Source organism: Thamnophis elegans, chromosome 2 (genome assembly GCF_009769535.1).
Source record: "Thamnophis elegans isolate rThaEle1 chromosome 2, rThaEle1.pri, whole genome shotgun sequence".
Classification (NCBI taxonomy): domain Eukaryota; kingdom Metazoa; phylum Chordata; class Lepidosauria; order Squamata; family Colubridae; genus Thamnophis; species Thamnophis elegans.
In genome coordinates this window covers 46,928,271-46,943,472 of record NC_045542.1, presented here as the reverse complement: position 1 = coordinate 46,943,472, position 15,202 = coordinate 46,928,271, and the positions used below count along the sequence as shown (strand labels likewise).

Below are 15,202 nucleotides of genomic sequence, written 5' to 3'. Positions count from 1 at the left end.
CAATGCTAGTCAGAAGGTACCCTCTTCCATTCTGCTTGTGGCTTTTAGAAGGTGGGGTGGCTTTCTGATAGGTCTTAATAAATGAAGTTCTGAGAAGCCCTTTGCTTGGGGCTTCCAGCACCTACCGTAAGTGGGTACAACAGATGCCATTGACAGATCCAGTGTATGCAGGGAGTAACCAGAGCCAATTTAAGAGGTCCTCAGCTTTGGTAACAATTGAATGGCTTTGAGGGTGCACAGTGCCTTCTGGTCACATATTATGAAAATTCCTGAAAATTCCTGGGATTTCCATTTTCCCATCCCTAAATGTGAATTGGAAATTGGACATACAGTGATTGGGCATCAAAATGTATCCCCCTGATTTAGGTATCTCACTGGACATGAATATGGAATGCAATGGATCTGTTTGGGAAGTACCGTAATTGTGCTCTCACATATTTATCTTCAGTCCCACTTGACGCATGCTATTGCTGTACTTTGATTCACAGTTTCCAACAAACTTCATCTTACTAGGTTACAAGAAACTATTGACTGACCTGAACTCCAAGCTGGTAACATCTGGTGACTCCTTCTATATCCGATCCAACCTATGCCTTGAGAAACAAAATCCTGGGGAACTCTCAGTTGGATGCCATAACATTCTCCATGTCACTGACACTGTCTATCAAGGCCAAACTCAGTGGAGTGCTTGCCAGGTGAATCCTTATACCATGAAAGACATGGATGCTGGTACCATCCCCAACTACTTTCAGTGAGTATGATCATCGCAATAGGTTGGAAGGGAGTACGTTCTTGTCTATCTAATGCAGAGATGCATATCTGTTTTCTTCTGCCTTACACATTTCTGTCCCCGTTTCTTTGATATAGGGCACAACAGCAACTCATTACCCACATTCAAGAATTGGCCCAAAAGAATATGGTTTCCCGGAAGGTAATGAGACAACCTTTCACTCTGCTTTAGGAAGTTAAATTTGCAAGTTGATTTAGACTGCAAACTAAATTACAAAAATGCATTTCCACCAAGCTGGATCAAGATGGACATAAGGAAGAGGAACTCCATGCCGCATTACAGTTATTTATTTATTTATTTATTTATTTATTTATTTATTTATTTATTTATTTATTTATTTATTTATATTTGTCAAACATGTAAAAGATAACGTATAAGTATAAATATAAATATGAACACAGTAAATGGGTATGAATAAATGGGGACAGTAGGACAGGGATGTTAGGCACGCTGGTGTGCTTATGCATGTCCCTTACAGACCTTTAGGAATGGGGTGAGGTCGACAGTAGACAGTCTTAGATTAAAATTATGGGGGTTGGGGGATGTAACAACAGAGTCAGGTAGAGCATTCTAGGCGTTGACCACTCTGTTGCTGAAGTCGTATTTTCTGCAATCAAATTTGAAGTGGTTTACCTTGAGTTTGTATCTATTGTTTGCTCGTGTATTGTTGTGGTTGAAGCTGAAGTAGTCATTGACATAGGATATAGTAGCAGATAATTTTGTGTACTACACTTAGGTCAGACTGTAGGTGGCATAGTTCTGCTTACATCACTGATCTCCCTCCACACAACCTAGGAAATAGATGGGAATAGCAATTTTAGAATTATCAAAACGTCCAAAAGAATTATTTGAATCAAGGCACTCCAACAAAGGGGCAATCAACAGATGTAGACTTAACCTTATAAAAGAAATGCAGTTAAAGACTTCACACAAATTAATTGGCAGCCTATGCAGTACTGTATTATGTCTAAATAGTAACTGACATAGTAGAAAGTTGTATACTGCACAACCTCACATCCCCCACATCTTCTGCACTGATGATGTCACAGTAGTAATCGAAAATTGCAGCCCAGAGAACTCTTAACAATAGGCCAACCCCAGGTACCAGATATACTGCACTATCATAGGACTTGTTTTCCTACTAACATGTGGAAGGCATCTGGGTGAGAACTGCTTGAGTCAAAGGCTTGGCATGAAAGTCCTTTGGGGACATTGTTCTAAGGCTGGGGTGTCAAACTAATGGCCCTCAGGCTGGATGCATCACGTGCTGGCCACACCCACACCTGGCTTAGCGAAGGGGGAGAAAGTTGTGATATGTCACGTGATGACGTCATGACAATGTGAGTTTCAAACCCCTGTTCTAAGGCAACTTCCCCAAGGTGGTGATCCTAAGCTTAGCTCCTACTTAGCTAACTACTGCCATAACTCCTGGGTTAGTTCTATACCTTCTGGGTTTAATATAACGCCTTCTCCTTTGCCCATAGAATTCCAGTTTTCAACACAAGTTGGTCCGTATTGTGAGTACAAGTAACAGGATCAATCCACTTTGGTCCACTATGCAAAATAGTTTATCAGATTCAAACAAGCCAAAAGGTAAGTTCAACTATTGGAATGTTGTTTATTGTTGCTGGAAGTTATGATTACAGCCTACAAATATTTATCTAGGCAAATTTAAGCCTAGATGGAGCTTTTCTTTCTTTTTTTAAAAGCATACAGAACTGTTCCATAAAGCATCTACTTGGGATAACTAATTAATTTGCAAATTAAAAACGTCTCTGAGACTTTCTAGAAGTTTGGCTATTTTCTAGAAAAAACACTTTTCTGTAGTAACCAGATTATTTATCGTAGGCCCCACTGCAGTTATTATGTTTCTGGCTTTTTATATTTCTGACAGTAACTCTAAACTAAGAGTCTTTAATTGGGGCCATTTAATAAATGTCTTCAAATATACTTTCTTAAAACATAGCTAGGAATAAAAAAACAAACAGTGGCTGAAGTCTCCAAGCATTTATTTATCTGATTGCTTTCCTCTTTCCTTTCTAGTGAATCCCAGGAATTGTGTCAGCCTGATGCCGTACACTTTTGTCAGGCATTACAGACCTGCGCAGCCACGTCCAGTACTTGTGGTGCCAGCACTTTTGAGGAAAATCGTGGCTGACAAGCTATGCCTTTCCAGGGAATTTGAAAAATGTCCATCAGGTATACAAGAGTCTTTTTGCAGGGAATTATTGTTTTAAGTCCTGGAAACCTCAGCATCTGAACTTGAGACAAAGTTAGGGAAATGTCTAGCTGAACTAGAAGACAGCGCATTGCCTCACAGTAAACTTCACGAGTTCATGTCTATGGAGATTCTCCATCCAGGTCATGTTTGTCTCAAAGGTTATTTTTCAAAAGGCAATTGGATTAACATAGGCCAGCTGCCTTTTGAAAGAGCACCTTTGAGTTCACAATTCCTATTCAAATGATTGTCTTGTTCCTAGAACACAGAATATTTCTTGGTACTGGATTTTCTCATTTCTCTCATGTATCCAAACATTACTTCTAACAAAACATAAGAAAAAGAGATTTAGTTTGGATTTAGAACTATGCCCTCTCATTTTTTTCCCTCCTTCCTGCTCCTGCAGATACTCAGAACACAGAATCCTTCCAAGAAAACAAAGAGTTGAATGGCAGCTCTTGTATTCCTCGATGGGATCTGGAACAGTTAATGCAAAAGGTATTAGAGGCTGGAAGAACAAGTGTTGTACTTGGGTACAGATGCAGTTCTATTGGGTGAGGGGTTAGGGTGCATATTCCTTTAGGACTAGTATTGCAAATATTGTCCAGTGGTATCCATGCACTTATACATCTCACTGTCTCTAGGATGTGCATGCCTGGCTGGATCTGGGCCTGGAGAGTGTGCAAGAACTTCTGGCAATGGACATGTATCCCATCATTATTCTCATCACCATCAGTGAGAAAAATGCCAAGAAAATCAAGTGAGTACTGTCACTTTGATGACTTACAGTTCTCTCTGGCAGAATTGTTATCCAATTATTTTTAATCACCAAACATGCACTGAAAATGAAAAGATTTAATGAAAAGAAGTTTCATGAAAAGAAGTACCAGGGGAGACATGATAGCAGTGTTCCAATGTCTCAGGGGTTGCCACAAAGAAGAGAGTCAAGCTATTCTCCAAGGCACCTGAGGGTAGGACAAGAAGCAATGGGTGGAAACTAATCAAGAAGAGAAGTAACCTAGAACTAAGGAGAAATTTCCTGACAGTTAGAACAATTAATCATTGAAACAACTTGCCTCCAGAAGTTGTGAATGCTTCAACACTGGACGTTTTTAAGATGATGTTGGATAACCATTTGTCTGAAGTGCTGTAGTGTTTCCTGCTTAGGCAGGAGTTGGACTAAAAGACCTCCAAGGTCCCTTCCAACTCTGTTATTCTATTCTATTCTAAATTCTATTCTATTATATTCTAAAATCATTTCATCTAGCACATAATTTTGTGTTTATCTACTGTATCTTGATCTTGGCAATTCTTTCTTCTGTGGCCATCATTCTTCAGCCTTTCCTTCGCACCCACACAAACATACTTCGTGAGTAAGCTCCCAAATTCTGATTCCAATACCTAAATTGCTTGAATTTCAGGAAAGCTCTTCAGCGCCTTGGAGCAACTGAGGACCAACTTTTGGAGAGTGCCCGGAAAGATGAGGCCCAGCTGGAGACGGTGTCCTGCCTTTATCGCACCATTGCTCCCGATGCCTGGGGTGACCTTGATGCTCTCAACAGCTGTGTCCGTGTGGCTGTCGCTGATGAGCAGAAGAAGATAGTGTGGGTGGAACAAGTGCCTCACCGACCTCTTTAGATCAATAGACGGGTCTTAAGGCAATTGCTTCACCTGTGCCTAGGGAAAAATGTACTACTGTTTGTTCTAGCAGGAAATAGAACATATTCCAAACCTATCAGCTGCATACTTACCATCTAGAGAGTTACCATTTCTTTTCTCATGGTCCCCATCCTTCCTCAGCCAACCTCTTTCAAACTGGTTTTATCTTCCCTCACCATCCCTTTGAATTCCTGGCAACAAATCATATGCTGGCTAAATGTGGAGAGTACCACAAGCTGTTTTAGGTGGGATGTATAAGCAGAGGTTTGCTAGAATGAATTTTTAAAACTCTTGGGTGGAGTTGGTACTCAAATCAGAAATGCACGGAGAGTGGTCTAAACCATATGGAGCACACAGTTCCACATGAGCGCGAGCATACAGTATATGGAACATTGAGCATGAAAATAATGGATGCATTTCATTTTTTTAAATAAAAGAATTTCTCACAGAAGACTACCCTTGCATTGTTTTTAAAAAGTTATCACACACATTATTTTGCAAACTGAGCATATTTTAAGCAAATTAACATTCCCTGCATTGTATTAGTGCACAGGTGTCAAACTTGATTGCCATGTTTTTTGCCTTTGCGGACCTGGGGTGGGGTGGGGGCCTGCACATAACACATCCGGCCTGTGGGCTGCCAGTTTGACATCCATGTATTAGTGTATTAAAATCCAAAATTGGACTAATAGAACTTTGCCCATGTTTCTGTCACACTAAAACTCCAAATTTAATTATGTCTGCCTTATTCCTTGACATGTAATACAGAGATTTAGCTAGCAGGCTTAGTATTAGATCAGGGTCAAATTCTCATTTGGCATTTAGTTCACTAGCTGACTTTGTGACTGTCATTTAGGCTAACAGGGCTTTGTAAGTATAACATGGAGATGGGGAAGAAGCCAGATGTAGTCTAAAACGGTTCTACCACAAAACCGCGGAGGACAAAATCGCGGTCGACGAAAGCGCGTATGTGACGTCATCACAGCGCGACGGAAAAGATCGAAAAAGATCGAAAAATGTAAAAATAAAGCTAAAACCTTCCCCTAACCCCCCCAAACCTAACCCTAACCCTAACCCTAACCCTAACCCTAAACGTAACCCTTAACGTAACGAAAAACCTAACACTAACCCTTAACCTAACGCTAAACGTAACGCTAACGCTCTAACCCTAACCCTAACCCTTAACCTAACCCTAACCCTAACCCTTAACCTAACCCTTACCTTTATGTGAATCGGCTTGCTGTAATTTAATTTTTATTTCAATTTTTTGATCTTTTTCATCGCGTTGTGATGACGTCACATACGCGATTTCATCGACCGCGCTTTTGTGGAATGCGCTTTTGACGGGTCACAGTCTAAAACAAGCCTACCCTTGTTTTAATGAAGGAATAAAAGCACTCACAAACAAAAAAGCTAGTTAAGAACATCATTTCATTTCTTTATTGTATAAAAGTAGGCTTTAGCCGTATAACGCATATTTTGGAGAACTAGTTTTAAATTGGAGCAACTGCTTTGCAGATCTATACCACCCCTGCAGGCAAACCAAAAGCTGTTTCTAGTCATCTCAGTATTCTATGGTAGAATAATGATGAAATGTGCAGGCTACAGAATTTAAAGATAAATATTCATCTCTACTCTTTCAACTGTTTTTAAACTTGGGCAGTTTCTATCCTTGCCCTATATGTAACAACTGATATGGGACCAGCCCAATTGTATTTTTGTGATACCACAATTAGAGTGAGGACACTTATAGTAGTGATCAACTCATCTCTTAAACTGGGCTTCTCCAGTTATTTTAATCTGGACTACAACTCTCCATCATTTTCACAGTGTCTAGCCATTATCCATTCTTACAGGGAAGGATGGCAAGTGTGGCCTTCCATCTGGAAGATACTTGTGGTGTTCTTATGGCAGCAAATGTTAAAAAAACTTCATTTCATTCTTGTATGGAGGGCAAACACTTCCTTGCGTTTTACTCCAATTCTTCTCTCAGGTGCAACTTCAATATTATTTAATTCTGCAAAGTGCAATTGTTGCATCAGCACCAGCTTGAGTTGCAAATCTTTTCCTGTTGCAGACGGCTGAGCAACTGCCACCAAAACAGGAAGGCAACAAGAAAATCACAGCTCATTATGGAGTGGGCAACACCTGGGGACAGGCTTATCCTCCAAGACACCATCTGGAGCACATACCCAGGGGTCACTGGTCTCCCACTGCCACTTCAACAGCAGCCCCTGCAGCTCTTCAAGAGCGTGTGCATAGCGTGGATCAGAAGCCACATTGTGGCTTTCAGTAGGATCGGTGCTGTGATCGTACAGTTCCCAGCGATCCCGATAATAGTAGCTACGCAAGGTCTTATTCCAATGAGTAGGTTGCCCTGCTTGAGTTCTGTTCAGCAGGTCCTGGAATGTGGGTGAAACATAGAAATCCTGATCAATGGGAAAGGAGGTTCGGTTCTGTAGATTGTGAATGTAATGCAGGGAGCCATGCTTCACAGCTCGCATGGGATAGTGCATGGTCACCTCATGCAGGCTCTGACTGGCAAACACAGTTCTCCATTTTGGTTCCAGTGATAATGCCGGAAGCAGAGACTTCCCGGTGAGCTGCACTATCTGCTTCCCAAACAGGCTGTACCTGGGATATGGCACAGAAAACCAGTCCAGAATGGTGGGAGTGATATCTGCAAAGAGAGAAGGGAAAGCTGAAGCAGAAAACATGCTCTGAGGCATGCATCATGTGGCGCAGTGGTTAGAATGCAGTACTGCAGGCTACTTCTGCTGACTGCCGGCTGCCTGCAATTTGGCAGATTGAATCTCACCTGGCTCAAAAGTTGACTCAGCCTTCCATCCTTCCAAGGTGGGTAAATTGAGGACACAGATTGTTGTGGGCAATAGGCTGACTCTGTAAAACCGCTTAAAGAGGGCTGTAAAAGCACTGTGAAGCGGTGTATAAGTCTAAGTGCTATTGCTATCTGATGCAGAGGGAAGAGACCAGAAGGAACTTTTGGCTGCAGGTGTTATCTAGTATGGAACAATATTTCTAAGTCCTATTAAAAAAACAGCTATTTCTTCCTAAGATTTTCTAGGTTACATCAGTTAGCTCCGGTTCTATACTTTCTACAGGCATCTCCTCAATAGAATTTAGGTTCAGTAAAGATGGTAAGGTAGGAACCAATGGGTCAAACATCATATATATTCAGGGGTATATCTCTACTCAGGGGTAAATTCAACCCAACAGCAGAGGTTTCTCCAATACAATGGCTAAAGGAGTTGCTTTAATGCAGTCAAGAAAGAAGTCATAACTAAGTAGCCCGCAGAAATTTATCTCTCTCAACCCAGGGTTTAAATCGTAAGCCACTTTTTTCTCCCTTTTAAAGTCAGGAAACTTTTGGCTCTTCCTTGCTGATCCATGAGATTGAGAAGCGCTTGCCTAAGGTTTACGCAACCCTTCTGTCTGGTCTCAGCATTGTGGTTCCCTCCTTCAGCCCTTACACTATACTGGCTTCCCATTCTTCCACTTTGTTTCCCTTTTTTGGCCTTTGAATGAGGGAACAAGAAAAGGGAAATACGACCTAGGCTGCCTTCTGCCAACCACATGTGCATCCAATCACTTAGTAGGTGGGTTCCCATATTTGCCACGACTTATTTAACCACGGCTTGTTGAATAAACCCTATGTGGAAAGCCACCATATAAGAAATTTACAGGGTTTATTTATTCCAATCCTTTAAATAAGTATTAAATAAGTTCTGCATAACAGAACTGTTTGGAAGGCTTTGTAAAGCATAGATATTCCTGAAAATATACTTGGGAAAGAGCCGAGAAGGACATCCACTTAGACGAAACTGCCAGACACGTCAGCTGAAACCATAATTTCCTCCTCTCTCTCCAAAGAGGAAGATCTTCAGAAAAGGCTAATGCAAAGTGGAAAGTGTGTTATAGTTTCCTTTAGCACATCCCAGCCTCCTCCATGGGACAAATCCACCAGTTCATCTCTCAGCTGTTCTTACCCAGGAGGCTGATGTAGGCACTGCTGACTTGGCCCCAACGCGAAGGATGCTCAGGAGATGAGACCAGGAGGGGCTCAGCTGTGCCTGGCCAGTACAGGTTGGTTCTGCCACTGGGAAAGGGGATGCCGTTGTCTGAAGTATAGATCACAAGAGTGCTGTTGTGGAAGCCTGCATGGTCGAGTTCCTCCAGGACAAGACCAAGGCCTGCAGAAATAATATACAATAAATATTACACACACACACACGTTACACTAATGGCCCCACCCAGAAATAGCCTTGACTGACATTAAGGCTCAGAGGAACACTCCTTTCTACCCTCCTCCTTGTTCAGACATAGCATATACATCGCCCAGATCTCAGGTTTCTCCAGGCACCACACAGCAGGTATTAAAAGATTATTCAGTGTTAATTGATCATCTCGCTCCCATTAAGTCCCACCCAGTTAACATAACTATGCATATTTTGCTAAGGATGGATGGATGGATGACTTTTGCTTTGCTTCCTCATCATTAAACATATTGCCACAAGACCAGTTCAGCATAGTGGTGAAGGTGAGGGCCGAGAAACTGAAGACTGAATCCTAGGCCTCTCTCCAGCATAAAAGCTGGTCGGGAGACTTTGGCCGGTCATTCTTGCTCAGCCCAAATAACCTCATGGAGTTGTTGTTGTGGAGAACATAGGAAATGGGAGCATTAAGTATGCTACCTTCAGTTATATAAAAGATGCAAATAAAAGCTACTAGATAGTAGTATCAAAGCTACTATATATAAGAGCTAGAGTTCTTAGAAATACCTCTTAGAGTCCACACAGTGAAATGCACAGGGTTCTAAAAACTAGAGATGTATTCTTTTTTTAATAAACAGAAGATGATTACCATCTGCTCTCTCAGAACTACAATAATATTTATGCCTTTATGTGCATAAAGCAAAATCAGACTGACTCTCGTATACAGAAATGCACCATCAATAGTTAATCATAAATTAAAGGTCTTGATCCCTTTCAGAAGTACCAAGCCTTTTGTCCCACTCCTGTAGGCAGAACTACCTGGTTCAGTAATCATGTACCTTGATCCATGCGCCCAATAGTTGTGTATTGAGCTGCCAAATCCTCACGAGCAGCTGGGGTGTCTTGTACAAAATAAGGGACCTGAAGGCCAAAAGGAGATACAGGAGATGAAGCTAGAAGCTACCCTAGGAAAGGCCTTTAGGTAACAAAGGTGAATTATTATGACAAATCCTGGAGGAGGTATTGCCACTTGCAGGTATTGCTGGAACCCAGGTGGAGAAGAAAATCCTAGACCTCACCTGCACTTGATCTGGATGGTAGAACTCAGGTTTCCAATCTGGGATCCAGCCCATTCCAGGCTCCCCATTGCCAAATTTCTCACAGAAGACTCCATACTGTGGCTGGGAATGACCACAACGATGGGGATCATGGAAAGCCACATAAAGGAAAAAAGGTCTACAGGTTGGGGGGAAAAAAGGGCAAAAACACAGTTAAGGGTTCTTGATAATGCCGTAGCAGTGCTTCCTCTGCACTATTCAAAGCAAAACTTTGAATGCTTCTAGCTTTGCTAAGTTCCATTTTCACCTTCTCCATAACACACACCCTCCCCAGTTTGGATTCTCCTTGATTTTGATCCTTTATCTCGATATACAGAACCATTTTATTTCCCAAAACATTCTCTTGGGGTCTCTGGTGGGTCTGCCAAATATGAGTGAAAGACGGGTCCAAAAGGCCTGGTCCTGGATATTCCATGGAGACTTAAGGAAGGGGGGGGGGGCACCTGGATCATTCCAGTACTGGATCTTACTTTTCATCCACACTCTGGAGGAATTTCCGAACAAGCAATTTGATTCGGGTGATGTTTCTGCCCACTTGCAGGACAGAACTGTTTTCCTCAGTGTAAGCAAAGTCAAAGGGATATACAGCCTCTGGCCCAACGTGCTTCTTGCCAATGATTCCTGAAAGAGACAAGGAGCCAGAATCAGTCAAAAAAGGATAGTAATATTAACCTGTCAATTAGGATAGTGCCCACATTACATGTACAAAATAGACACAACCTTGGTTATTTACAGGGGTAAAGAGGGATGGAAGGATTCTACACTACTTACGTTCTTTCATAAAGCTTAACAGAATGATGGGTATGTAAAAAAAAATATGACAATCTAGCTTCAGAAACTAAAGCGGTGCAATTTATAATGTGCTATGAAATTTATTTATTTGTATGCCACCTTTATTATTTTTACAAATAACTCAAGGTGACAAATATATCTACCATATTTTTCGGAGTATAAGTTGTGTCGTTTTTGCCCCCCCCCCCCCCCCCGGAGCACTCTGCAAGCCCCCCCCAAGGCTATTCATACCCTTTAAAAAAAACACAGGGCCGTTTTCGTGAAAAACGGGCCGTTTTGGGGAGGTTTGCAGAGTGCAAAAACTCCCCCCCCCTTTCGGAAAGCTGTTTAATTAGAATGGTTGATGAGAATTACATTGATCAAGTGCTGTCCTAGCAGAAACAAAGTTTTAGGTGCTACAGGTTGTCAGCTATTTCCTTATCCAGCACATGGATAAATACACCTGGAAACATCTACCTACCTACCTACTCCTCTCTCTCTCCCCCCCTACCTACCTATTGTATTTCTCTCTCTCCCCCCCCTCTATTTACCTATATACCTACCTACCTACTCTCTCTCCCCCCTATGTACTGTATTTCTCTCTCTTTATTTTTCTCTCTCTTCCTCTACCTACCAACCTACCTACTCTCTCTCTCTCTCTCCCAACCTATGTACTGTATTTTTCTCTCTCTATCTCTATTTCTCTCTCTCTATCCTTCTACCTACCTATCTACATACGCTCTCTCTCCCTCCCTCCCTCCCTCCTCACTGTATTTCTTTCTTTCTTTCTTTTTCTTTCTTTCTCTCTCTCTCTCTATCATCTATCTATCTATCAATCTGTCTGTCTGTCTGTCTGTCTGTCTGTCTGTCTGTCTGTCTGTCTATCTATCTATCTATCTATCTATCTATCTATCTATCTATCTATCTATCTATCTATCTATCTATCTATCTATCTATCTATCTATCTATCTTTAAAGTCACAACCCCTGGTATGCCCAAACATGGGAGGAAGTCCACTGCTTCCATTCTCTGTCCATCGGCTCGTCACAAGAGACCATCCAGACAGAAACCCAGTATTTTTACTGTTGCCTTTGTTACATTTGTGTTGTATTTGTGCTGATAAATAAATAAAGGGAGACTAGTATAGATCTATTTCAAGCTATTTAGCTCTCATCAGCTAGCTGATGGACAGAGAATACACATACCTACCTACCTACCTACCTACACTCCCTCCCTACCTACTGTATTACTCTTTCTTTCTCCCCCTCTCTATCCCTCTATCTACCTACCTACTTTTTTTAAAAAAATTGCCTCTTCAAAACCTAGGTGCGTCTTATACTCCGCTGCATCTTATACTTCGAAAAATACCGTAATACTCTTTCCTCCTCCTATTTTTCTACTACAACACCCCTGTGAGGGGGGTTGGGCAGAGACAGAATGACTGGCCCAAGGTCACTCACTTGATTTTCATGGCTAAGGTGCCCATGAAATTTGAACTCATAGTCTCCTAGTTTCTAGCCTGGTGCCTTAACTACTAGACCAAAGTGACTCTCAGAAATATTTTTCTCTGTTGCAGTTGGACTAAATGAGGCAAAAGCATAACTGAGGGAGGCAATTCAAAAGACAACCTTTTCCCCTCAAGTTTTTTTTTTTTTTTTTTTACAAATATATCAAATCTATGTGTGAACAATGTGGAACCTTTAGTGGGTGTCACACATTCTGATACAAGTAAAACTGATACAGTTAATCATAATTATTACATTCAATCAACTTATGTTTATCTAATAATAATACACCTTTATATTAGGTTACAATCTATTGTTATTCAATCATTCCATGTTTTCTCTTGTTGTTACTTTTATTTTATTATGTAAAAATGTATACACTAATATTCCCCCTTATTTCTATCACTTATTCTAGCTTTAGTCCTGTCACCCTTTATTACGACAACCTTTTTCTAATGGCCTTATCAGCACTGACAAAAAAAATGGAAATAAAGCATTAAATAAATTGAGCAGTTAAATCAAGTGTCTATTCTGCTTTCCACAGCAACAACCAGCTGCCTCAGAATTAATATATGCAACATCTCTTTTTAAAATAACATTTATCATTGCTAGCATTTACGTATTGGGCTGCAAAGGAGAGGGAGGGAGGGAGGGAGGGAGAGACTAAGTCTTTCCTAAACTTGCAGGCTGTCTCAACCAAGCCCCAAACAGAAAGAGTTCCAGCTGATCTGAGGAAGTGAAAGGAGGAGCTCTGCTCTCCTCTGCTTACCTGTCCGTATCCCAGCCTGGTTAAGCAATAAGGGGAGGCTCCGGACACTATCAAAGGAGTTGAAGTGGTGCACATCTTGATGCAATCCGTACATCCCATTCTGATGCTGCAGTTGGACAGAAATCATTTGCAATGAGGTAGGATCCACAATTTGGTGGCAAATGTAACTTTCAAAGGAAAGGGCAGAATCACGCCATGGCATGCCCTCTGCTCCCATCTGGGGTGTGTTACCTGAGGCAGGCCCGTCAAGAGGCTGGCCCTGCTGGGGGAGCAGCTGCTGACAGAAGTGAAGGCATTCTGGAAGATCAAGCTCCGCTGGGCCAAAGCATCTAGGTTTGGGGTCTTTATGACTGTATTGTTATACACACCACTCTCAAAACCACCATCGTCCACTGCCACGGGAAGGAAGAGCATAAGTCAAGGGGTGAGATCTGTATTCTATTCCTGTTCCCTATGAACATTTGCTACAAACATCTGGGATAGTCACCCACGAAACTATTGCATTTGTGGATGGAAAACATCTGGAGGTTGCTGGAGCATGTAAAACCGTTGTCTTAGCTGGGGCAGTGAAGTTTTGTAACACAGACTTAAGGAGATTTCAGCCTCTGAAATTCTAAAGTGTTGTGCTCCACAACAGACTCAAGTCATTTATCCAATCAATGCTATTTTGAACACAGAGCTTTTTTATCCCCCGTTAATGTTAACATCTAATTTTTAAAAAGCTTTTGCCCACCATGGATACGATTGATGCAATATCTTTGTGATTCCCATGTGGATACATAAATTTGAGGGGTAAGTGGCAACCACTGATTGAAAACCTTAACCCTGATCCATTGAGGGGGAGAGTGTAACTCTGTGAAAATAGAATATAACGTGTGCAAAACCCAGTGAACAGTGAGAAAAAAAGGAACAAGAGCCCTATATTGCATTTCAACCCAGGAAGCCTGCAATCACAGCTGAAAAGGGAGAATTTTGGATCCTGAGCCATGTTATGGTTCTGCAAACACAGAGGTCCCACTAATTTAGCTAAATGCACACAGCACAAGCTACAAAATTATGTGGAAATACACCACAGTCCTGTTCATTCTGTCACATCTTTTCAAAAGTCGCCTGAGACGGACTCTTATATTTCAACAATATTTGGTTCTTCATTCTTTCACAAGCAATAGTTGAGACCTGGCACCATAACCAAATTGCTCAATGCCCATTATTATGTCATGTAGGGTTCATATGCAAGCTGTTCTTATTTCTGGCAGAATTTGTGGCAGACTCCCCATCATAGCTCAAAAAGTCTGCACCTGTTGAATGTTTGCCCTGTCCTACGGAAATTTACCAACCACAGGGAGCTCAGTGTGGAGAATATGTGGAAAACAAGAGTCCATATTTGGAACCTCTCTTCCTGCCAACCCAAACCAAGAGGGGTGTGACTGTGGCCCAGAAGACTGTATATTACTCTCCTGTAGAACAGAGAGGGGAACACTGGCCATCCCATTTTCTGAAAAGGTAGAGGTTCTCTATTCAGTTGAGTTTATCTCATCAACACAGTCGTGAAGCGGTCACACAACAATACTAGAACGCTTTGTCCATGCCTTCTTCTTCCCTTCTCCTTTTTCGACTTCCCTATAGCTCTGGGGTTTCCCGATTGCCTTCCATCCAAATATTCCATCCAAATATTCAAGCCCGACTTTTAACTTGCTTCAGAACCACCCGAAGATTGCTTAGGCCAGGGGTGTCCAAACTTCAACTCCACAAGTCTTAAAGTTCCCAAGTTTGGACCTCCCTAGCTTAGGTGATCCCACCTTCTTAAAGCAGCTCCCCACGAAAGCCAAAAGTGGGCCAAGCACATCGCGCCAGGGATCCCAACGCAGAAGGGTCTGAAGTGCCCCCCAGGATTGGTTTGCTCACCTACAATCAGCAGGACGTTACGGGGCCTGGTGGGGCCCCCCTTCCTAGCGTTACAGAGCCCCAGGAGGAGAGCCACCACGCACCTCTGTACGGGCGGCTGCATGGCAAACTCGCCTCGCCCGGGCCTGCGCCGGGCAGACGGTTCCCGAACCGAGCAACTCTCGCATTCACCGCAGCTGGAGACTAAGGAAGGAGATTAATCACTGCCTGGCTCCGCCTCCGCTTCCACGGAAAG

General features: G+C 42.2%; 2 protein-coding genes across 3 annotated transcripts in view; one reads left to right on the top strand and one right to left on the bottom strand.

Annotated features, from left to right (window-relative positions):
• Positions 1–5,072, top strand: part of CARD14 (caspase recruitment domain family member 14) — a 34,307-nt gene extending 29,235 nt beyond the window's left edge. The window contains exons 15-21 of the mRNA XM_032211053.1: positions 514–751; positions 868–931; positions 2,275–2,383; positions 2,834–2,989; positions 3,415–3,506; positions 3,653–3,768; positions 4,430–5,072. Coding sequence (XP_032066944.1) covers positions 514–751; positions 868–931; positions 2,275–2,383; positions 2,834–2,989; positions 3,415–3,506; positions 3,653–3,768; positions 4,430–4,646 — 992 coding nt within the window. The 3' untranslated portion in view covers positions 4,647–5,072. The remainder of the gene's footprint in view (positions 1–513; positions 752–867; positions 932–2,274; positions 2,384–2,833; positions 2,990–3,414; positions 3,507–3,652; positions 3,769–4,429) is intronic.
• Positions 5,073–6,092: 1,020 nt separating this feature from the next.
• Positions 6,093–15,183, bottom strand: SGSH (N-sulfoglucosamine sulfohydrolase). Of its 2 annotated transcripts, none has more exons than XM_032210158.1 (8): positions 14,968–15,183; positions 13,294–13,454; positions 13,063–13,168; positions 10,488–10,638; positions 9,979–10,135; positions 9,739–9,820; positions 8,675–8,878; positions 6,093–7,347 (listed from the first exon to the last, which is right to left on the bottom strand). In XM_032210158.1, the coding sequence occupies exons 1-8, from the start codon at positions 15,068–15,070 to the stop codon at positions 6,788–6,790; spliced, it is 1,524 nt and encodes a 507-aa protein (XP_032066049.1). In that variant the 5' UTR covers positions 15,071–15,183; the 3' UTR covers positions 6,093–6,787. The 2 variants fall into 2 exon arrangements, with proteins under 2 accessions (XP_032066049.1, XP_032066050.1); XM_032210159.1 differs by having other exon boundaries at positions 15,051–15,133.
• Between the last annotated feature and the right edge of the window lie 19 nt (positions 15,184–15,202).